The following is a 23,618-nucleotide window of genomic DNA, read 5'->3' on the forward strand; positions in this document are numbered from 1 at the left end:
GAGCTTTACCTCCTCGGACATGGAATGTTGCATCGTCTAATGGCAACACACCTGCTGAAATTCAGGAATTGGCATCACATGTTGTGAAAGCATGTCGTACTCTTTTCTTAGAAGAAGAAATTGCTTGTTCATTGCCCTTTCTTTAGGCAGTATTGTCACCGCCGCAGGGAAGAGACCTAGCATGATGCCATTGCACCTCTCCTAGAACAATGCCCGATTAATATTGATTATGCATAGAAAGCTTTTGCCTCTTGGATGCAGCCTGTGATTCGTGAATATGGAAAGAATTACCTTCATCACTTGCGGAAGGCAGTTGCACATGCTAACTCGGTTGTCAAAATTTGACAATGTGAGCTTGCATGCTTATGTCAAGCGAGGCATCTGTTACAGACTAATGACTACAAAAAAACTAGAAAATGGGAAACCAAGGCTCTTTTGGATAAAGGTTGCTCCTCTAAAGAGTTTTTATGAAGTTCACATTATACGAGGCAAGCCACAAATATTTACCGGGTTTTTCAATCTTGGACTGTTTCTAGAGAACACCTTGATCAGGCTTGTGTTACTCACTTTGCTCGACAGTTTGAGAGCGTAGATTCTCACTCCAAGGACGTTTTGTTGGCACGACAAGAGTTGCTACAACATGTCTCTCCTATTATGACTCCTGCCCAATCACTACAACTTGAGGCACCTTTTAATGGAATGGAAATCACTAATGCCATAAAATCATGTGGTAAATGGAAGTCTCTAGGTTGGGATGGCCTTACTGTGGAGTTTCTTCTTGCATATGGGGATGCTCTCAAGCCTGTTTTGCTGCATATGAATAATTATGCTTGGGAAAATCAGCAAATGCTTGATGCTTAGAAGAAGGGTTTGGTTAAGTTGCTCTCAAAGAAGCATCTTTGTGAATCATTTGCTGATTGGAGACCCATTACTCTCATGCCAGTCATTTACAAGGTGGTTGCCAAAATGGTGGTGGTTACAATTAAAGGTTTCTTGCATGATGGTCTACATCCTACCCAATATGGCTTTGTACCTCGTCGACATATCATGGATAATGTTGCTAATGCGTATGTTGGGATAGAATATGCCAAGTACACTCAACAAGATGTACTTTTGTTGTAGGTAGACATTGCCAAAGCATTTGATATTGTACAATGGGACTTTATCTCTCAGATCATGACATGTTTGGTCTTTGGGAATAAAATGCAGCATGTTATTTACTGGATGTACTGTGATAGCAAAATTGCATGCCTTTTGTACGGAGACATTTCAGATCAGTGGACCCTCCATCATTTAGTCGGGCAAGGATTCCCTCTTAGTGCGCTGCTTTATGCAATAGCTACACATCCGATGCTTCAATATATGCGGTTGTTTGTCATCTTGGCTATCCATCTGGGATGGATAGTTACTTACTGCCAACAAACGGATTGGGTGCTTGCGAAGCTTAAAAAGAAGCTGGAATATTGGAAGTTAGCAACTTGGCCATTGCATGCTCGACTTCGTAAAGTACAATTGATCTTGGTTGCCTACATACAGTTCTTCTCACCTTTGATGATGTTTGGTAGGAAAGATATTCCACCTTTTATGTCTACTCTTATGGAGACTTTTTGGTGCTCGAAGCCCGGCCGCAAGAGTCAATAAGCTGCCTGACACTCTTTCTACTATGTCTCCTCTTATGGAGACTTTTTGGTACTCTTATGTCTACTCTTATGGAGACTTTTTGATACTATAATTGAAAGTTCCCTCTTTGGGAACTGCCCTTTGTAATAGAAATTTCCATGGATTTCACTAAAATGGAGAGAGAGATGGATAGAGAGAGAGAGAGAGAGAGAGAGAGAGAGAGAGAGAGATGTATTAATGGGAGCGTCACATGAAAATGGGGGACATGGTGAGTTGAGTCCATGTACTCCACCTTGAATCCATGGTACCAAGGGGTGAGATAAACCAAGTGAGTTCCCGGGAGAATGGGACTCCTCTCCATGAGAGCCAAAGCAGTATTCGAGGAGCCAAGCTGCAGGATGAAAACTCCGCGTCCATGGATAGTGACCTCCTGAATGTGGTCACCATCTAGTGCCAGGCTAGCCTGTATCCAATCCCTGATTTGTCTCCTCGAAGGAGTGAAGCCAATGATCTTGCCTATCATTGCCTGCTGAACCTCTTGCTTATCCTACGGTGAAAGAAGCACTTTGACAGTTGTGGGGATCGAGGGTGCTACCGTGGAGCCCCTCTGGCCGGACCAAGGGTCGCTATCAAAGAACCGTGTCACTAGGATAAGTAATAAACTGCACCTCCTGTTGAAAGGCGGGAACTGGGAAGAAGAGGGTGAAGAGTGGAGGGATGGAAAGCACCCATGAGGAGAAGGACCACGAAGAATGCCACGATCATGCCACTTCCCAAGAAGAGCCTCTGGATAGGAGAAGACTTGGAGGTGGTTTAGTAGAGGAAGGTTGAAAGGGAGCCTCTAAGAGCTGCTTGCACAAGCAAACTAGAGCTCTCAAACTTAGATGAGAGTGGAATAAACAAGGAGCTGTTGATGCACTTTGAGGATCAACCTTCAACGAATGGGTTTGATGGGATTGGTTGGGACTTCGAAAAAGGTGTGGCTAGCAGGTCACTTCACACGAGTCTTGAAGCAAGAGGCTGTAGAGGGGTAAATCGTTGAAGCAGATGGCCACTCATTTTGATTGCGGGGTTGCTGGCTAGTCGTACGAACAGTGACAAGCTTTGATGGGAGCGGTTCTTGGAATGGGTTAAAAACAAACTGTAGCCAACCCTTGGAAGGCGGGCTGCTGTACGCAAAGGCCATAGCTTCTGAGGTGACCTTGCTGAACACGATTAGTGCCAATGGTCGAGCTGAGGGCCACTTTAACACTTGGGAGCAGCTCCAACCCACGAGCAAGAGATCGTGAGCGGAGCATGCTGGAGTTGAAGGCGAGCGTATTGGAAGTGAAGGCCACGGGCCTGAGCTAATGCCCACACAAGTACAATGCCCGTAGAGCGGCCACAGCCCGTACGGTGGGCTGTGGCAACGAAGAGCGTGGAGGGGTTCGCGGGCTTGGTGCGTCCCCTTCGAGGTGACCTGATGTGCACAGGCTTCTGAGTAGACGAGGCGGAGCATAGGAGAAGATCGCGAGGGGGGGGTGTCGCTAGTGCAGCTAGCAGGTAGAGGCTAGGTTGCTTGTGTGGTATCCTACTGGCATCCATCTTGTCAACTTTGCTTGAGGTAAGCCATGAATTGACATAGTGCTTCCCCCTCTAGCGGTATCATTCCAGTTTCAGCCAGTAGGATGGGGTAAGGTGTTTGTGCCTTTACCCGTAAATCCCCTATCAAGCAATCTTTGTGTAGAGTACATCCTAGAGAGTCTAGGTGCCCAAGCTAGGCATCCACAGAGTATTACTATTTGTACAAGCATGGTCTACAGAAACTTTATCATCTCCCACTTCCACAAATGAGTCTTCTTGCATTTATTTTGGAAGCTAATGTGCAAACAATGATCTCTATAAAAGTTGAGCTTCACTAGGAGCTCAATCGTGCCAAGGAGGTCGTGAATGTGTGTAGCTGTAGAAGATGCTTGCATATGACTTGGTTGACCTCATGATATCTGAGTGGGAGAAAATCCACATCAATGTTGTACTGGAAGGGGGTTAATTTTTCCATGTGTAGCCCCTGTTCTCGAACCATCGACATGTGTGTGCATACCAACATCTCTGCTCCCGCAATTGCTACGGCCATGGAGGAGGATAGTGCTCGCCATGGTAGTCTACGTCGCCCTGAAGATTAGTTGCCGTATCCTATGATTTGGTACAAATAAGTGATGACTTGGACAGCTACGCAAGTTGCAGCGGAGATGACCTCAAACTCAGCTAGAATGATCTTGTAGGGGACTGATGGCTTACTGCATATCTGTGAGAAGTGCAGTGGAAATGAATAGAAATGGAGAGAGAGAGAGAGAGAGAGAGAGAGAGAGAGAGAGATGTGTATTAACGTCCACGGGAGGCCTCGCGGGCCTATGGGACGCAGTACATAGAAAAGCGGACTCATACAAGCCTCGGTGGGCTGAAGCAAAGGGCGCGCTAGGGCCCTTGCTGAGTACTAATCTATACTAACAACCTCCTCTTTCTAGGGCCCTTACTAGTCCAAGGGTCGTGAAAGTGTGAAGCACTGTCTCTCCAACCTAGCCAACGAGGCATATCCTCTGCTCAAACGGACCTGCATCCGTGAAAATAGGACCAAAAAAGAGAACCCCTAGGTAAGTGTATGATGAAATAATCTCAACTGTTGAGCCATCGAAAGTCTATGCATAGCTGCCCTGGATGTGTTGAAGATCACGACCTTGGTTTTACCAAGGTTGACCTTCAAATCATGTGACTCACAAAAAGATTATAGGGCATCTAACCCCTTGGTAAGTGTATGATGAAATAATCTCAACTAATGAGCCATCGAAAGTAAACTGCTGTCTATGCATAGCTGCTCTAGATGTGTTAAAGATCATGACCTTGGTTTTATCAAGGTTGACCTTCAAATCATGTGACTCACAGAAAGATTGTACGGCATCTAAGTGTCTCTGGAGGCCCTCTGTAGAGGAGGACAGCAGAACACATCATCTGCATACAACAAGATCTGAATTAAGGAACCAACGAGTGAGCACCTAGTGCCCCCTGGTGTCTGCATAAATGCCTCAAGCTTGTCTATATAGAGGCCAACAGGGTTGGTGAGAGGACGCCCTTGTTTGACCCCGATAGTACTCGTAACCTCCTTTGTCCATCCAGCTCTTGTCCGGATTCTGCCCGAAACCCTCTCATGGAGTGCCATAACGGCCCGCATGATCTCTTGGTGGTCGTAGCCCAGCTCTTGTAGCCGTCTGAAAAGGTGAGCCCTTGGTATTGTATTAAAGGCTTTACAGAAATCCACAAAGCAACAATAGACTCTCTATTTCCGTGCCCTAGCTTGCTCAATGACACCTCAAGGGGAATGGTTAAAGCTGCCGTTAGAGAAACTCAAGATAGGGAGATCAAGAAACCATGAGGAATCTCGGGCATTGCTTTTCGTGAATACTTGTAAGGCAGCGGGTTTGCAGAGCCGTGTGGTTTGACGCCAAGACTCTAGGTAGGATGCAGACAAATGCTTTTTAATCAGATCATCTCTTCAATATTCAGGCTTTTATAGATGAGGCTGGAGACCTTCTAGCGCACCTCATTGGGAGAGATTTCAGATAACAGTTCCTTTGCTGAGTCAATTTTGGAGGAGGATTTGGAGATCTCTGAAGAATTAAAGGTTTCTCTCTTCTTTTGGCTCTCTATTTTACTTAGGAAAAACCTTTTACTAGAAAACATGAGAAAACAATACAGATCAGCAATCCATGGGATTTGACCAATCAAAAGGGGCAGGTGGCTGCTATGCAACCTGCTTCTTAGGATCCCTGCTCACTGCCTAGAGTGTCCTGGAAACAGGTGCCAACAAACAGGCTGGGGGCCTATACAACCAACAGAATTCTTGATCCATGAGATTATAAAAAATATATGCAGGCCATGTCTTGCAGAAACGCTCCTGCCTTTCCTAGATCCCTCTGTGCCCTGCTCCCATGTGCCTGGAAGGTTTAGATGGTATCATGTCATATGTTGACGAGAGTGGCTGCAGGCCGAATCTGCTGCTCGCCCTATCTCTAACTGCAGCATGCTACCTGGATATTCTAGGCTGTACCATCTCCTAGACACTGTCCTTTTGAGAGAGGTATGCCAAAATCTTCTCCTTTGATCCATCAAGAACTCTGAAAGCCTTGTCTCGACTGCCCTTTGAATATGCTGTGTTGGCTTGTGGCTAGCATTCATGGGATACGTTCATCCAGATTACAGCCCATGAGATGTCGAGTATGTGGGTAGAATATCAAGGCAGCTTTGCAGAGAGTTTCTGAAGGAAAGAGGCTCTAGATTCAAGGGAGAAGAAGCTCTAAGGACAGATGTGAGCTGATCCCAGTACATATCGTACTATTGTACTGAACCTATCCATGAGTTAGAATGATTTACATGGCATGGTTCAATTCGTGATTCATGGTTTGGTGAAGCTGGAAAGCTATTTTTTACAGTAAAATTTGTCGGTTGGATTGGTGAGTTTTCCAAGGTCAAGATCCAGTCAATAGTCCCCCCCTCCCCCCGCCCAACGTTTTTTCCTGTTTGGACACGTGCTAACTTTTATGTATTCTTAGGTACTTGAAGGAGCGTAAACTTCCAGATATCATGTCAAAGTTGCAGGATGAAGTGCTTGACACTACTCGAGATGAAAAAACTGCAGAATTGAGTGAGGAAGACGAGGATTTCATGGGAGATGAACGAACACATAAAACAAAAAAGAGTGTCCAGAGCCTTTTTACCTGCCCTATTAAATTAGGGGCTCTTCAGGTGTTAAGCCTAGGTAAAGTAACTGCCTTGCCAGATTTTCCTGAAGCATTGAAGAAGCATATGAAAATTTTCTGATGCCTGACTGAAGTGTGGAAGTACCTATTGAGGTGGTAGGAAGGGATCTGTGTGAAGCATGGAACTAATTTATGACGCCTGAAGCATCAGACTATCTATCAAGGTAGTAGGAAGGGTCTGTTTGGAGCATGGAACTGAAAGTTCTATCATCATGAATATTTAACCAATGTTGTGATGATGTGAGCAGGTAAAATTGTCAAAGACTCTGAACATTTTCATGATGAACATCACATTTGGACAGAAGGATATACAGCTGTTCGCAAATTCACTTCAATCACAGGTAATGCGATGGATGATTCTAGCTTATTGAGTTTCATCCCATCCCATATGGTAGTTTTCATTTGTACTCGGTTTGCAGATCCTTCAAAGTTAATCGAATACAAAATGGAGGTCATGAAGGATCCTCTTGCTAGAACCAGGCCACTGTTTCGGGTTACCTCAGATGATGGAGAGCTGGTAATGTGCATTACTGATAGTTGGATTTTGTGCGACCTTCTCAAGTATAGACTGTATTGCATTGAGTCTATATGCTGTCTAATGTACAATTTGGTTTGCTTGTTGATTATCTAGGCTGAAGGACCGTCACCAACTGCTTGCTGGAAAAAGATTTACCAAAAATTGGAGAAATTTAAGGAGAAGTGTGGACAAGTGGGCTCCCAGCATGAAAAAAAAAGGCAGCAATTCAACTCAGGGGATTCAATGTTTGGATTTACAAACCCACGGATATCAAAGCTTATTCAGGCATGCAACTTGCTTAAAGTTAGAATATTCACTATTGTTGTCTTATTTTTATCTTAGTTTTCAGAGCCAGCTTACCAAGTTGCATTTTTGTGTTTTGTGGCACCCTTCATGCTCAATCTCATCCAAGAGAACCCTCCTCGCTGTGGAGTTTTATCAATGAAGAAGCTGCTTGTCTTCTCCTTTTTTGTCATGAAAAAGACTTCTATTAAGTATGAAAGAAACCCGCGTGAGTAAGCTTGAAGCGGAAATACATCATGCTGGGCATGATGATAAATACACTCAAGAAGAGTCAAAAGAATACTCAGAATCAGCTAGAAAGAAACCAAGGTTTAGGCTGAAAATGCCTGCTCAACCCTGCTGTAGTCTCTAAAAAAAAGGGGGAACCCCTCCATTCCCTAAGGAATATATCCCTCTTGGCAAAGAATGCCCGGGAGGACCCTTGCATGCTCGCCCAACTAGCCATTAGTGTGTGAATGGTATCAGCCCAAAACTTGGTTAGGGTGTGTGAAGGGTGGACCTGTGATCCATCTAAGGCCTCTGTGCATCTGACCCTCCAAATCTGCCATGTAGTAATACTAGCCAGTATCTCCCAAGCAGAATCCACATCAACGTGTACTAGTCTATAGTGGGATATAGGCACATTTTTCAGGGAGCAAGGCTCGACTAGGTGTCATCGAATCGAGATGGCCCAAGAAGCATCTTGCCACTCATAGAAGATTTGAGGCCTTGACAAATAGAGCCAAGCCACTCATGCCCAAGAAAGGAGAAGGAACGGAAGTTCTAGGGATCCTGGTAGTGATCTTATATATTCCTCCAGGATTTCCAGAGCCTCCCCCAAAAGACTGTCTACAAATCAGCGGAAACCTTATAACTCTCCTAGTAAGGGGCTCTGGAAGGTCTCCAACCTCTACGACTGATCTGGAATCTTCTAGCATTACTGATCATGTAACCAAAAAAAGGGAGTCTTCTCTTGGTTCCTTGCAACAACAACAATCCATTCCTACTCTTTGGGGTGCCACCGAAGATAATTTATGGGGACTCCTCCATAGAGCCACAACCTCCATGAACCCGAGAGAAAGACGAGGGCTCGGATCTATATGCCACATAGTGTCCTTGTCCTATTCCACATAGCCTATGATTCTGGCAGGCTGAAAAGGCATGCCCAAAAGAATATCATCTGAAGAAATAGACAGCGTGCCTCCTGATTGTACATCAAAGACTCATCCCCAGGCATAAATCCTCTAATGACTTCTCCTTCTTGCATGCATTTGCTTCAGAATTCAGTCCAACAAAGATTAGATTCCCACATCAATTAAATAGGTTAATATTCAACATACAATAGTGAAACCGGTCTCTAATCACTCAGAGGGCAGTGGAACTAAACCTTTAATCACTTCAACACTTATTTACAGCTCACAAAGCATATATCACAACCATTGCATGATCACCATTTGGCATTCACCCATTTGTTCACAAACAAAACCACTGAAAAAGGGATGGAGGCTAGAATGCCCCTGCTCAACAAACATAGACAAGTGCACTTGATTGGCCCCAAACACCGTGGCGCCCCTTTCGGTATTTCTTTATATTTCACAGTGAAATGATTACAAGTTGCATCTGGGAGACCTTCCCTGCAACTGAGCACGCAGCCCCAATTCACTGAGCCCTTGCAAGGCTATCAAGCATAGAACACCATCACATAAGTGCACTTAACCCATAGGCTCAATCCAAAGGCATTCTCTTTTCCGAGTGCAATTCCATTGGATGCAATCACACTGCACCCCAGCTGCACTCTCTTTGAGTGGTTTCCAGATGGCATTCACAAAGCTTTTCAAAGCTCCAAAATAAAATCAGCAAAGTACCCAACCAAAGAATGACTCATGTAGCACTGCCTGGGCACCTGTGAACCAAGAAAGAGGCGGCACACGAGGCCAACCAATAGCTTATGGCAAAAAGAAATTGCAGCAACAAAATCACAACTCACCAAGCCTTGAAACCTACATTGGATTTGAATATGCCAAATATACACAGCAGGATGTTTTGTTATTGCAAGTTGATATTGCCAAAGCCTTTGATACTGTTCAGTGGGATTTTATTTCATCGACTATGCAAGCATTGGGTTTTGGCACAAAAATGCAGCAACTCATCACTTGGCTATATCAAGATAGTGAAGCTGCCTGTATACTCTCAGGAGATATTTCTTCATCTTGGACTCTTGCTTGCTCTGTCAAGCAAGGATGTCCCTTGAGTGCTTTACTTTTTGCCATAGCCACTCATCCACTGCTTCAATATCTGGATCACCTCTTGGACACTGACCAGTTGCACGGTTTGGAGATTCTTGGCAGTCGCAGCATGATTGCTCAGGCATATGCTGATGATTCATTCTTTACTCCAAAAAATACTCGGGCTGATCTGTCCATGATTATGCATGCTCTTTCCACATATGGTTTGGCTGCTGGCCTTCGGATAAATTTTCAGAAATCAAAATTGCTGCCGTTACATGCACAGGAATGGCACAACCTTCTGTGGCCTCGGGAAATTGTCCCCGCTTCTCAATTCATTCGACATCCTGGTTATCCTCTAGGCTGGGGACTCACCCGTTCACAACAAACTGATTGGGTGCTAGTAAAGTTAAGGGCAAAACTTGAATATTGGAAGCTTGCAACTTGGCCATTACATGTTCGTCTGCGAATCACACAATCCATTTTGATAGCATACATACAATTTTATCTGCCTCTCACTATGTTCACTAAGGCAGAACTGGTTTCATTTATGTCAGCTATCATGGAAATTTTCTAGCGTTCAAAACATGGCATGAAAAGTCTCAGATTACTCTCTATGCATCGTCTTTGTTCTCCCAAGATGCACGGGGGTCTGAACATTCTCAATATTCAAATGCATTTACTTGCTCACAGAGAGAAAATGATGATACAGTTTATGCAAGGAGATCAGCCTTGGGCTTTCATGATCCGCTCTCTCTTATTACATCTTCATACATTTGCCTTTGGGCATTGGCAGCTTACTCAGTGGGATTTTTTATTTGGCTCTATCCAAGGCAAGATCAGAGGATGCCCTTTTGTCTCTCGTCTACTTCTTGATTGGAAACACATTCTATCCCATTTGGAATGGCATGGCAGGGACTCTCTCTCGGGCAACTCTTTGAGGGTAGAGAATATGTTTTGGTCTAAAGTATTCCACCCCCCTTTGGCCATACAAGAACCCTGACGTTCTTATTTTCTCTCCTTCAAAGGCATTTCATCTGTGGCGGATGTACTTCAGGATGATGGCACAATTTTATCTTTTTCTATGGCTGCTCGCAAATATGGCTTGGGAGCTCATTATCGTCCTTTATGGCATAGAATTTCAGCAATGCTCCAACCGTACTTGCCGGTACCCTAGTTGAAACTTCAGAATCGGCTTGAGGATTGGATTTTACGCTCTCCTTCCTTATACGCCCGTCCTTTGAAGCTCTCACATATCACAGTGTCATCACTATATAAAGTGTTATTACCTCCGCCTTGGATTTCCCACAAAGCAAATACTGTTTGGCATATGGATCGCCCAATGAAGTGGTGGAGAAAAAGGCTACGTCTCCTTTGGCATTACAAAGTCCCTCTTCGACAACAGCTTTTCCTATGGCGAGTTCTCCTTGGCATTTTCTATCCGGACAATTACTCGCACACAGACATATTGCTTCAGCTGTTTGTCACAGATGCCAGCACTCTATTGAATCAGTGTTTCATATCTTTTGGTCCTGTCCAAATACTTCTGATCTCATTGCTCTCATCAGACAGAGGCTTCGACAGCGATTTCCTACTGTTACTTTTGGCAGTTTTTCTGGTTGTTTGGTTTTCATCCACAGAGACAGGGTTTTGATTTATTTTTTGTATGGGTGCGCTATTGGACCCTATCGACTTATGGATGGACAGAAATCATAGTGTCTTTGGTGATCCACTATTTTCATCTTTTCTTTTTTCAAACGATCTCTGCAACAATCATTCTATGATTGTTTTCAGACTCGTTTGATTGATCAGGATGTGTATACAGCTTATACTGAGATCTTCAGTTAAGTAGTAGCTACTTCGTTTTTTGAAGTAACTATGAATGTAATTATTCTACAGCAATAAAAGATTTCTTCCCAAAAAAAAAAAAAAAAAGTGTGTGTGTGTGTGTGGCTCTCAACAAGGGATAGAGATATGGGTTATACATATCATCACAATGCCTTTACTCACTACTGGGCTCGACTTGACAGATGGTATTTGCTGCATGCTCACCAATATGCTAGTTTTACATGTGCACTATGGGTTGATCATTCCCTCTTGCTATCTGATCACTTCCTAGTATGCTTGACATTATCTATAGCACGTTTGACAGATGATATGCCTTTTTTTGGTCGTCGCCTACTCCATGTTAATAGTGCTTATCTGCTTCATCAACAATTTCAGAAAATGGTGAGAGTGGCTGTCCGCCCCCTCCTCTTACATGCTCAGGAGGACATGGATTTTGCTTGGATCAGTCTTGCTCATCGCTTGCAGGCTGTTATTCAAGATTATGGACAGAGTTACATGGGAAACCTCAGGCTTAAGCTGAAATGGGCTCAATCTCACAAGCAACAAATGGATGTAATCAGTTCTCATAGGCAGCTTACCTCCTCCGAATAGGATTCCAGTATAGCATGGATGCTCCGTTCTCTCCCCTCTTATCACACGAGGTCAACCAGGTTATCTGTGAGGATCTACTACAGCTACACACTTTTTGGACCTGGTTGGAACCGAGTGAACTCCCAGTGAAGCTTAGCTTCTACAGAGATCACTTCTTCCATATCACAGCGGAGGGTTTCATTGACCCACCAGGATACACATAGATTCACCTACCCCACTCGGTGAGGATCTCTCTTGGGCAGTTCCGAGTCTCTTCACACAGACTTCACATCGAGAGCGGCAGAGCAGAGCGACTACCCAGGGAGCGGCGCATATGCACACTATGTGACATACAGGAGGTTGAGACAGAGGAGCATTTCATCTTCAGGTGTCCTGTGTACTATGAGATCTGAGGACGTTTCCACTGCCTCTTCAGAGATAGTTATGGGATTTTAGCCCATTTCCTCTCCTACCCAGACCAGCGGTGTTTGGCAGGTTTCATTTATGAGGCACTTAGACACCGCGAGAGGATACTCCGAGCACGGAGACAGGAGTAGACTTCTTCCTCGGTTGATCCCTCTCAGAGCTCTATCACGGAGTTTTTTCATCTAGATCACATGGACCCCAACGAGACGAGGCCTCGACATGACCGTGACCCAGAACCCGTGACCCGACAGCTCAGACAGAGGATCGACACACAGATCACACTTGGAGACATCCCTTCCTTGTTTAGAGTTGGAGCCGACCGACGGGGGTCACAGTAGCCCTGGTTAGACGTAGAGCTACGACCAAGAGACATGCCAGGACCGCACCTCTGAGTGGCCGACAGCACTCTATTGCCGACTTCATGCCTCCATTGCCTCATCCATCCTGATATCCTGCTGTTGCTGGGGATGATGATGATATTGATGACGATGCTGAGATTGATATATAGTCGACCACCGACATCACTATGTTGTACTTAGGACTTAGTACTGCCATTCTGCATTTTTGGCAATTTGCAATTTGCATTGGTATGGACGCTCGTTTAGTAGCTCCACTACCACAGCTCATTGTATCAGGATTTTCACAGTCTCATAGACCCATCGGTCTTCCGAAGACTTTAATAAACTTTCTTTCTTTCTTTCTTTCTTTCTCCATTTTGGAGACTTCCCATCTTGTAAATTTATGAGCATATAAATACACTGCACTGGATATTACTAAAAAAAAAAGTGTGTGTGTATCCTTTGTGAATACATACAAGTGCATGTATGTGTATATTAAAAAACCGTCCCATATCGATGCATGACATTCTAAGTATGGAGGATTCTTTGATTTTGTGAATGAAATTCATTTTTTGTTCTTTCCTGCAGGGGTTACCATATGCAAGGGTATGTTCCAAGTTCACAGGATGGTTTGACAAAACAGCCACAGAAAGTTCAGAACAGATATTACCAGCCGGCTACAAACCTGTGGAAGTGGAGTGGAAGCATCCTGATAGATGTAATGTGTGCTACTTGGATGAGGCAAGTTCTTTATGTCTTGCCATCTGAATGAAAATCAGAGAGGTGTTTTATCTCTATCTTCGTGCAGAAATGTTCTGTACTAAAAAGTGTATTGGTGTTTTTCAGGAATATGTGAACAATCTATTTCTGCATTGTGACAAGTGCCGAACTGTGGTAAGTCTTCTGTATAGTGACTAAATTTTGACATGAATAATTGTATGTTAGCGCTGATCTGGTGAGTACATGCTGCATTAATATTCCATCAGAGGAGGCTTGCCATCTATTAACCCTCTGTAACGTGAATTCAATAGATGCAGTCTCGTTGTCCTGGATTGGGCATGCTACTCTAGCATTAAAAAAATTTCGGGGAAGAAGCTGTAGACTGGGCAGTCATTTGCTAACACAGAGGAGCAGCAGTAATATATTGTGCACTATTCCCTTCCATTATGTACTCTTGTCTTTCAACTGAGTTCTCACAATGATGGCTCAATCTCTTGTCATTTCGGGTTTACAAGTATAGAAGACATGTGGAATGGTTTTTGTCCCTGCTCGTCAATGTGTATGATAAATGGCTGACAAAGCAATTCCAAGTTATACTTAATTAATCAGTACATGATCTTGCTCCGCTGCTGCTCCCCGCTCCTCCTGTTCCCCTCCTCTCCCTGCTCCTCCTGCTGCTCCTCCTCTCCCCGCTCCTCCTGCTGCTCCTCCTGCTCCCCTCCTCGCTGCCCCCTCCCTTCCCTCCTGCTGCTCCTCCTCCCTGCTGCTGCTCCTCGCCCCGCTCCTCCTGCTCTTCCTGCTCCCTCCTCGCTGCCCCCTCCCTTCCCTCGCGCTGCCCTCTCCCCTGCGCGCTGCCCCTCCCTCCTACCTGCTGCAGCCTCCCCCCCCTGCGCTGCAGTCTGCTCCCCCCCCGCTGCAGCCTACTCCCCCGTGCTGCTGCCTGCACGTCCCCCCCCCGTCCCCTCCTCTCCCCCCTGCTCTTCCTTGCTCCCCCCCCCTCTCCAGGCCCCCTCTCCTCCCCTCTCCTCTCCTCCTCTCCTCCTTCCCCTCTCCTCTACTCCTCTCCTCCCCCTCTCCTCCACTCCTCCTCTCCTCTATCCTCCCCTCCTCTCCCCTCCTCCTCCTTACTGCCCCCTTGCTGACTCCTCCTTGGCTTCTTCTTCTCTCTCCCTTCTTCCTTCACCCACTCCTTCATCTGGAGCACCCCTATTCTCTTATAGGGGTCTCCTGGGTTTCAGGAAAGCGGACGGAGTTTTTTATTTTTTGTGTTTGAATCGGCCAACACACCTCGATTGACGAATGGGTTCCCATTCAGTCAATCCGTCTCCGCTTACACCGGCCGCGAGAACTGTCACTTTTTCAAAAGACGAGCTGCAGCAGTTGCAAAAGGATTTGGAGCATGAGTGTTCCACGACTCTCTTCGCACGCATTCATGGCTCACACCCCTCCAGGTCACAAGCTACAGATTGGATGCTGGCGGCGCTTCCTCAGGACCTCGCCCCCCATCTCAAGGATGTTCGTTTGTCGGGACGGGGTTTCTTTCAGGTGTGCCTAGATTCCCTGGAGGTCACGAGAGACCTGCTACAGGCCGGGTTTCTACTTCTAGGCTACAGGAGGATTTTTTTGTTTCCTTTTCAACTGGGATTTGACCCAGTTGAAGAGGACAAGCAGGGATTTTCTGTTTTCATCAGGTTCCCTGGTCTTCCCTCAGTTTATCACTAGCTTCTTTCAGTTATTGGCGAGAGGTTTGGTGTGGTAGCAGAGATCCCCCCTCTCCCTGGCGAGCCCTCTTCGGCTGCTGAGGTGGTCAGGATGGATGGGGTACCCAGGGTTAGGGTCATTGTCCAGGACCCCAATATATCAGATGACCACATCATTCTACAGCGACCCGATGGGTCTTTCTTCCGCCAGAGATTTGAGGTTGCAGGTCGGCAGGAGCAGTGCAGGATTTGTAGATTCTCGGGGCACTTCGCCAGAGATTGCCCAAAGAACAAAAAGAGGCCCAGAAAGCAACCAGCTCGTACTAGCTTACGACAGAGAGCAGGAGTAGGACCTACCGCTCCACAGACACGGCCTCAGACATGGGCTCCCCCCCCTCCTAGGGCTACTCGAGTCCCTTCTGCACCTCGCACCACCTCTGGCCCACGGTGGGTTCCGGTCGCGGTTCGGTCCTCTACTTTAGTTCACACCTCCACCTCTTCGGAGGCTATCCCCTTGGAGCCTCGGGAGGAGACTAGTGTTCATGAGCCTTGTTCGACTCCACCCTTGGATTAGGCTATACCTTCCTCAACAGCCTAGGTTGTTGGCACCTCGTCCGCACCACTTTTTGATCAGGATCTAGTACAGGTGCCTCCCTCTTTGGACAGAGGGAAGGGGGTTTTACATTCTCTTCCTACTTCGGTAGGAATCCTTCGTACCCCCTCCCCAGGATTGGCTCAGCGGAACTCATTTTTCGCTTTGGAGGACCTCTCTAGCCTGCGAGATGATGATTTGTACCCTCTACTTTTGGAGAGCCAGTTATTGGCATCCCTCTTGAGAGATCCTTCTCTCTCTCACCTGTGGACTTTCCTCCCCTTGGACCTCGTGTGTATGGCAGGAGGTCTGCTCCGGTAGAGGTTTCTTTTTCTGCCACCAGGTCGGGTAAGGTATTCCAACCCACTTCCTCCCGCCGATGAGGATAGCCAGTTGGAATATACAAGGGATTGGGCTGCATCCCTTATCGCCGTTGCAGACAGCTGATCAGGAATCAGCTCCATCCAGGTGTTTCAGGTGGTTCCCTAGACATTCTTTTTCTTCAGGAACACAAACTGGATGTCAGAGATTGCTCCAAGTCAGGTAAGTTGCTCTCAGGCCGGACTTTTTGGCTTCCTGCGGAACCAGAGGAGGTACATGCATTTCAGTTTCAGATTCTATTCTCCCTTTGGTCATTGGACACGGTACCATAACCCCCTCCAAGGCCCAGTGGGTTTAACTTCTGATTGACGGACGTAAGGTTGGTTTCCTCAACCTCTATGCTCCGAACAACAGAGGGGACCGTGTTTTGTTTTGGAAAGAGTTGCTCTCGTGGGCTGACATTGCGGATTCGTGGATTATTGGAGGTGACTTCAACATGGTTGAGGCACCTTCTGATAAGAAAGGGAGCAGGGAAGATGGCATCCACTCCCTTGAGAGAGCAGCCTGGGATGCCTTCTTGTTCAGGTTCAATGGCAGAGATGTTTGGTCAGATGATGCATTTCTTATTCAGTCTCAGTCACTTTTGTTTTCCTGGTCGAATCATAGGGTGCAGATGCCTATCCATGCTCGGATTGACAGATTCTATGTGGGTGACTGGGCTCTTGATAGAGGGGGGACAGTTTGCATTGCACCCGGTGTTTCCACTTCATACCATTTTTTGGTAATTTTGTCCATCTCAGAGCCTCATCTGAGAGGACGGTCTCACAATATCAGGATCCCCGACGCCTTATACACGGATGAGACTCTCATAGAGGCAGTGTTGGAGATGTGGGTTTCTCATATGCAAGGGGGGTGGCTGGTCCTTCACATGTAGCCACATCACTTGCTAGTATCAGCGACTTTTATCACTCCGTTGCTAGTGCTCGGTGAGGTGAGGTACTCAGTCGAGAGATTGGTATCCGCCAGCAGTTGGCAGCCTTGTAGAGGGAGAAGCAGAAACGACCATCTGATGCTTGGGTATAGGAGCGCCTTGCTACGGCAAGGGCTCACTTGCAGACATTGCTTGATCAGAGAGCAGAGTATGCCTTCCATGCACGGGAGTCCTTTTGGATACAAATGGGAGGGAGAGTCAATAAACACTTTTTCTCTACACTTGGTCCCAGACATAGTAGAGAGAGTGTGAGGCAACTTATTGACTCTGACGGCGTTTTGCAGTCTCATTTGGATACCGTCATGCACTTAGCGACAGCTTTCTATGCCTTCCTTCTTTTCGCAGATCTTGACACACAGGCCAGAGATGTGGCTAGAGATGAGATTTGGGAGAGTTTACCTGTGTTGGTTACACCAGAGATGATATGCTCACTTGATGCACGCTTTACCAACACAGAATTCAAGAGTGCTCTCTCCGCCCTTCATAAGGGCAAATGCCCTGGTTCCGATGGTCTTACGCCTTTTTTTACAGCCTTACAGACCGAGTGAGGTGAGGTGCATGACTCATAGACCGAGGGACTCATACACCTTATCCCGAAAGGTGGAAACAGGAATTTTGTATCCCATTGGAGACCCATCACTCTTTTGGGCACTCTGTACAAAATCCTGGCCAAGGTGATCAGCATCCGGTTGCAGCCCCTTCTTCCAGACCTCATCCATGATACTCAGACAGGCTTTGTGCATGGCAGGAGCATATTTGATAATATATTTTCCTTTTGGGAAGCCACGGAGTGGGCTATACAGAGCGGGCAGAGGCTGGCAGTTCTACTCCTGGACTTTGAGAAAGCCTATGACAGAGTAGATTGGGGTTTTCTTGAGGGCACTCTTCTACGGTTTGGATTTTCAGATGCATGGATTAGAGGGGTGGCCTCCCTTTACAGATCAGCTCACAGCCAGGTTTTGATTGGAGGGATAAGGGGTGACAGGTTTCAGATTTCCAAATCAGTTCGTCAAGGATGCCCTTTAGCCCCCTTCCTCTTTCTCTTTGTGGCAGAAGCTATGAGTATCTTCCTTAGATCTCAGGTTGAGCTTTTTGGGTTGAGATTGCCCTTGAGACAGGATCAGGAGCTTCTTGACTGTGAGTTGGCTAATGACACTACTATTTTTATTGAGGGCTCTTCGCAGTCACTTGATTCTTTCCGGACAGCCTTGGATATTTTTTGCTCAGCTACAGGGGCACACATCAATTGGCATAAATCCTTTGGCTTTTGGATCAGTGATGAGGACACTCCAGGCTGGGGAGTTGACATTGGCTTTTCTTGGATTCAGAGGGGTGTTCCTATCAGGTGTTTGGGATGCTAGGTAGGATTGGGCATCTCTCCAGCACAGCAGTTTGCCCCAGTATTAGAAAGTATAAGGAAAAAGCTCCTTTTTTGGAGCTCTGCCAAACTCGACCTTGCATCTAGAGTCGTGATAGTGAACTAGGTTCTTTTGGTCACCGCCTGGTTTGTGTGTTCTTGTTGGTGCCGGTCTAAGGATTGCATCACTCAGCTCAATCAGACTAGTCAGGAATTTTTTATGGAGTGGACTTGATGGCACAGCAGATGTTGCAGCGAGGGTGGCCTGGGAGACCATTATTCTCCCTACATGTGAAGGGGGCCTTAATGTCATTGACCCGGACTTGCAGTGCAGGGCATTGCTTTGTAAGGTGGTGGTGAGGAGACTTATCCTGTCATGACTGCCATCCTGAAAGCTTGGGGGAGCTTCAGGAACACTCTTCGAAGGATTCCACCTTCTACCGTCGAAGAGATTGATAGGCAGCCGATCATTTGGAATGATAGTATTCTTGACGAGCATGCCAGACCACAGTAGGCACTTGGAAGGCTTTTATCAGGCTACCTGAGGATCAGAGACTGCAGTCCGTGAGTCACCTCATAGGGGTAGCACACAGGATTCAGCAAATAGGTGCAGCCATCCCGGTGGAATGGATAGTTGAGGTGCCTATTACTTCCATCACTTGGATGGGGGCTTTTTCGAGGACAACAGTTCCTCTACAGGTGATCGGTCTCCGAGGTCTCGGGGAAGACGCACTGATCTTTGACGTTGGGGATGGAGGTTTACTCTCTACATCCAAGCATGGCATTCTTCTAGAGGTTGCCTTTCAGCCTGTCAGAATTGCTGGTTTTGTGGACCATGGAGCGGGCTTGCAGTGGTACTTAGATCCCGACCCTCTGCTCTTGGCCTTGGGATCCTGGAGGTTGTGGTTATATGGAGGTGCACCTATCAGGTGCTTGCAGTGGGACCCAAAAGAGTGGGAGTGGATAGATCATGGGCACCGAGGGAGGGGGGTTCCCTTCTTTCGTTTCACGGTTGGTAATGCCAGGAGATTTCAGCTGAACAGTAGGGGTTGGATTCCCTCCAGAGCCCCCCATTGGGAAAGCTTCTTCATCACCACAGATTTGCGTAGAAATTTCTGGAGGAGGCTCTGGAAATCCCTCAGAAATAGAAAGATCACTCTTTTCTTTTTGTTTTCTATTCATGGAGGGATTGCAGTGAACCTGTGGAGATCACGATTTGGGGCTGATCCCACTTGTCCTCGATGTCATTGTGCAGAGGAGTCAGTGCGACATTGCCTTTGGGACTGCAGTCAAGCGAGGACTGTTTGGAAAGGGGTTTCTCGGATACTCAGCATCTTTCATACTTCCCCTTTCTTCATGACTTGGGGCTCAGCCGCATGGTTATCCCTTACCGGGCCCCAAGTGTTTTATGAGGGTGAGCCTTCTTCTTAGGCACTCTCGGTCCGCCGGCAGGTGATAGAGCCCTGCTCTCTTCAGGATGTACCACTTACTCCCTTCAGAGCTTCTCATGCTTCAGTGGACACCTCTTGGGAGATTTTGGCTAGCATTTCCTCTTAGCACATTTGGAGAGCCAGATGTACTGAGGCCTTGGTTGGCACCCAGATACACCCATCACAGGTGTTCATGGGTATTTGGACTGACACGGTTCACACTTTGATAGCCATATGGGCTAGCATGCAGGGCCCTTCATGGGCAGCCTCTTCTAGAAGGACTATATTTCTTTGAGTTTGGAGGGATTCTCCCTTTTTCTCGGAGGTTTCTACCGGATTGAGATGGCACTATCAGCCTAAATCCTTTCTTTTTGGCTCTTGAGCTTTTCGTGCATTGCATGATGTATCCCGTATGGAGCTTGCTCTAACGGTTTTTCTTTAATACTTAATAGAAGTCTCTTTTTGCAAAAAAAAAAAGTTATACTTAATGCAAATCTAAAGATGATGTGCTGAAATTTCATTCAGTATGTATGATAAATGGTAGACAAAGCAGCATACACAGTGAACACCAGCCATGCAATTCGAAGCTATACTTAATTCAAGTTTAAAGATGATGTGCTGAAATTTCGACCGTGCTCCAAGTACTCCAGCTCAAATTACCAATATTGGAATTTTTGTGTACTTCAGGTACATATGCATTGCTATGGAGAGTCTGAACCACCAAATGGGCATTTGTGGCTATGTCAAATATGCCGTCTAGGAGCTCCAGCTAAGAGTCTTCTTTGTTGCCTATGTCCAATTCAAGGTAGGTTTGCAATTTTTTTTCAGATCAATGATCATCGACTTTCGTGCCGTTTTGCTGGTTTCAGTAAATGTTGTAGATTGTCTATCAAAATCTTCTATGATACAGGCGGAGCAATGAAAAGAACTACTGATGGGCGGTGGGCTCATCTTACTTGTGCAATGTGGATTCCAGGTATCATTCTTGCAGGACATTAGACAAGTTCGGTTTCCAAAAATAATGCATCAATGTATTCTCATGACATTCATATTAGTACTTCTCATATGCAGAGACATGTTTAGTTGATATCAAACAAATGGAGCCAATTGATGGGCTGAAATCTATCAACAAGGTATGACTTCTGCTTGTCAGGACATCTTTTAGATGAAATGGATTTGTTGACAATTGTGTTGAAATAAAATTTAGGTAAAGTTAGTGCGCCAAATTATGTAGAACTCTTAAACTGGCTAAGGGACATTATGTGTAATTGCAAAGATTCAACTATAGTACCAAATACTCTACGCTTAATTGCAAGAACTCTATAACTAGGTAACAACTCTCACTGTCAATGCTGAAGTCATCCTTGTTGCTCTCTTGCAAGACCCCCGAATGAGGAGTGTCAAGTCAGGCCACAACTCCTAATCGACCCCACTGCACATGGGCTATGTACCATACATGGACGATATATGTGGCCATATATGCTGTCGCCAGCCCACATGAGGCCGCCATATGCCTGGCCGTATTGGGGCATCCAGAGCTGACCAACTTGTCAGCCAAGTCAGACAGCTGACATATCTTACAGTCAGCCTTTTGCTTGTCTTTTCCTTCAATTGAGTTTCTTTTGTCTTGGCAAGTGTAGAGTCAAATTTAAAAATTTTGCATCCTACATATCAATATCTTTTTACAACGACAATTGACATAGTTGACTTCTCAACAAGCATGTTCAAATTTTAAAAAAAAATCCACTATTGGATGGGAGTGCAATGGAAGCAAAGCTGGAATGCAAGAGAGCAAGAAAGCAATGTAGTGTTCTTGCAAATGGATAGAGTAAACGTACAAGTGACGGGCCATATAGGCCCAAGTACACCCTAGATGTCCTAGGTGGACCAAGCGTCCTCCCTAGATGTTCTAGGTGTCCCAAGTGGACCAAGTGTCCTAATTGGCATACAAGGCCATACCAGAGCTGAAGTGGAAACATTCACATCTTGTTCAACTCTACAAAAGATATAGGCCCAAGCGTCCTCCGTAGATGTTCTAGGTGTCCCAAGTGGACCAAGTGTCCTAATTGGCATACAAGGCCATACCAGAGCTGAAGTGGAAACATTCACATTCCTGTTCAACTCTACAAAAGTCCTGCATCACTTGTTGAGTTTAGACTGCATAGGTACAAAGAAGCTTGCCCTCAAGCCACCTATATGTACACATGAATAGTTTGCATGCTTCCCTAGAAAGGCTCAGCTAATCCTTGGTAGCACAATGCTTTGATCATTCCTAAGGATCTTTTGATTTGCATCCAGATGGTGGATCTCCTTTTCAGCTGTAAATAACAAGGAAGCCTCGTTCTCTTCCTTTTGCTTTAGAGGTTTTCTTCTCCCAACAATGTCTGTCCTCTTCTTGCATTACTTCTAGAGGTTCTTGTCCTCCAAGAAAGAATTCTTCTCTTCTTGTATCAGTAAATGTAATATCTAGAGGAAAATGTCAGCAAAATGAGACCACAAGTTCAATTTGAATGTGGATGAAACATAATGCCTTGTCATAAGTTGAACCAAAGTTTGAGTTGGATTTTCATTGGTTTCAATAATCAGCCTGATAAATGAAGAATGGATCTCATGTTATTCTGATATAAAACCTACCGAATTCTGGATTGAGGTATTGAAATGACAAACATTCATGGCTTTGGAATATAGATAATTTCATCATGGCATTTAGCCTAATTCTTACAAGCTGCACCGCCCCACCCCGGCCCCCCCCTCCTTTCCCTCCCTCCCTTCCCCGCCCCATTGCCTCCTCCTTGCCTTTCCCCCAAAAATCTTAACGCAGGTTTGGTAGCAAAAATCTTAACGCAGGTTTGGTAGCCCAACATGGCATAAAAGTATATTTTTTATTGTTCCAAATATCTCTTTTTAGTGATTTGAACCGCTATACAATGTAAGTATCCTTTTAAGACATATATTGTTTACTTGTCCAACAACATGGGAAAAATACTTCTATAGACAAAAGCTATGAAAAAGCCTCCATTTTCTTTGCAACAATTGCATGGTTGTTGTTTGGACTCGTACAAACAAACTGTTGGTTGGACAAAATTGTTTGCAACAATTGCATGGTTGTCTGGACTCGTACAAACTGTTGCTTGAACGAAATTCAAGCATATAGCTCTATCTATAGTGTTGTCAACATTTTTAACTTCGTTTTAGTATAGAAAATAAAATCGGATGGAAGTTTCAATGTTATGGTATTTAAAATTGAGTAAATATGTTGTTTGTCATCGTCGCTATAGTCTACTCAAAGTTATATACCTATGAAACCTACATTTTATACACACAGCCCCAACCGGGTCAGCGACCTGACTGCCTAATCGGGTTATTACCCGATCTTGGGTCGGCACTGGCTGCGCTAGGTTGGATGGTGAGGGGGGCCCTATATAGGGCTCTCCCCCCTTGGTGTACCATCACTTGTACAAGGTTTTTGCCCAGCAGTTGACACATTTTTCCTCATCTCTTGTGCAGCCTTTCTTGCATTTCAATTCGCAGTGTGTGCTCTTGATTGTTGTCTGCATTCCGCTGCACTCTCTCCCTCCCTCCGGCGGTCATCCTGCCTTGCCTCCAACAATCATAACACTAGTTTGATAGCTTTCTTAGTGTTCCAAATATCTTTTTAAGTGGTTTGAACCTCTATACAATGTAATTACCTTTTAAGACATATATTGTTGACTTGTCCAAGACTATGGGAAATATACTTCTATAGATAGAAAACTATGACAAAGCCTCCATTTTCTTTACAACAATTGCATGGTTGTTGCTTGGACTCGTACTATTGGTTGAACAAAATTCAAGCATATAGCTCTATTAAAATCTATCTCTAGTGTTCTCATTTTTAAAAAACTTAGTTTT

General features: G+C 45.5%; 1 protein-coding gene across 1 annotated transcript in view; it reads left to right on the top strand.

Annotated features, from left to right (window-relative positions):
* LOC147883341 (histone-lysine N-methyltransferase TRX1-like) overlaps positions 1-23,618 on the top strand; it is a 129,959-nt gene that overhangs the window by 88,812 nt on the left and 17,529 nt on the right. Inside the window, exons 7-15 of the mRNA XM_087399296.1 lie at positions 6,204-6,409; positions 6,659-6,751; positions 6,830-6,927; positions 7,042-7,212; positions 13,205-13,357; positions 13,463-13,510; positions 20,415-20,532; positions 20,638-20,703; positions 20,799-20,860. Coding sequence (XP_087255422.1) covers positions 6,204-6,409; positions 6,659-6,751; positions 6,830-6,927; positions 7,042-7,212; positions 13,205-13,357; positions 13,463-13,510; positions 20,415-20,532; positions 20,638-20,703; positions 20,799-20,860 — 1,015 coding nt within the window. The remainder of the gene's footprint in view (positions 1-6,203; positions 6,410-6,658; positions 6,752-6,829; positions 6,928-7,041; positions 7,213-13,204; positions 13,358-13,462; positions 13,511-20,414; positions 20,533-20,637; positions 20,704-20,798; positions 20,861-23,618) is intronic.

This window comes from Dipteris shenzhenensis, chromosome 28 (assembly GCF_047967505.1).
Source record: "Dipteris shenzhenensis isolate YYH24624 ecotype China chromosome 28, Dip_SZ_1.0, whole genome shotgun sequence".
Taxonomy (NCBI): Eukaryota; Viridiplantae; Streptophyta; class Polypodiopsida; order Gleicheniales; family Dipteridaceae; genus Dipteris; species Dipteris shenzhenensis.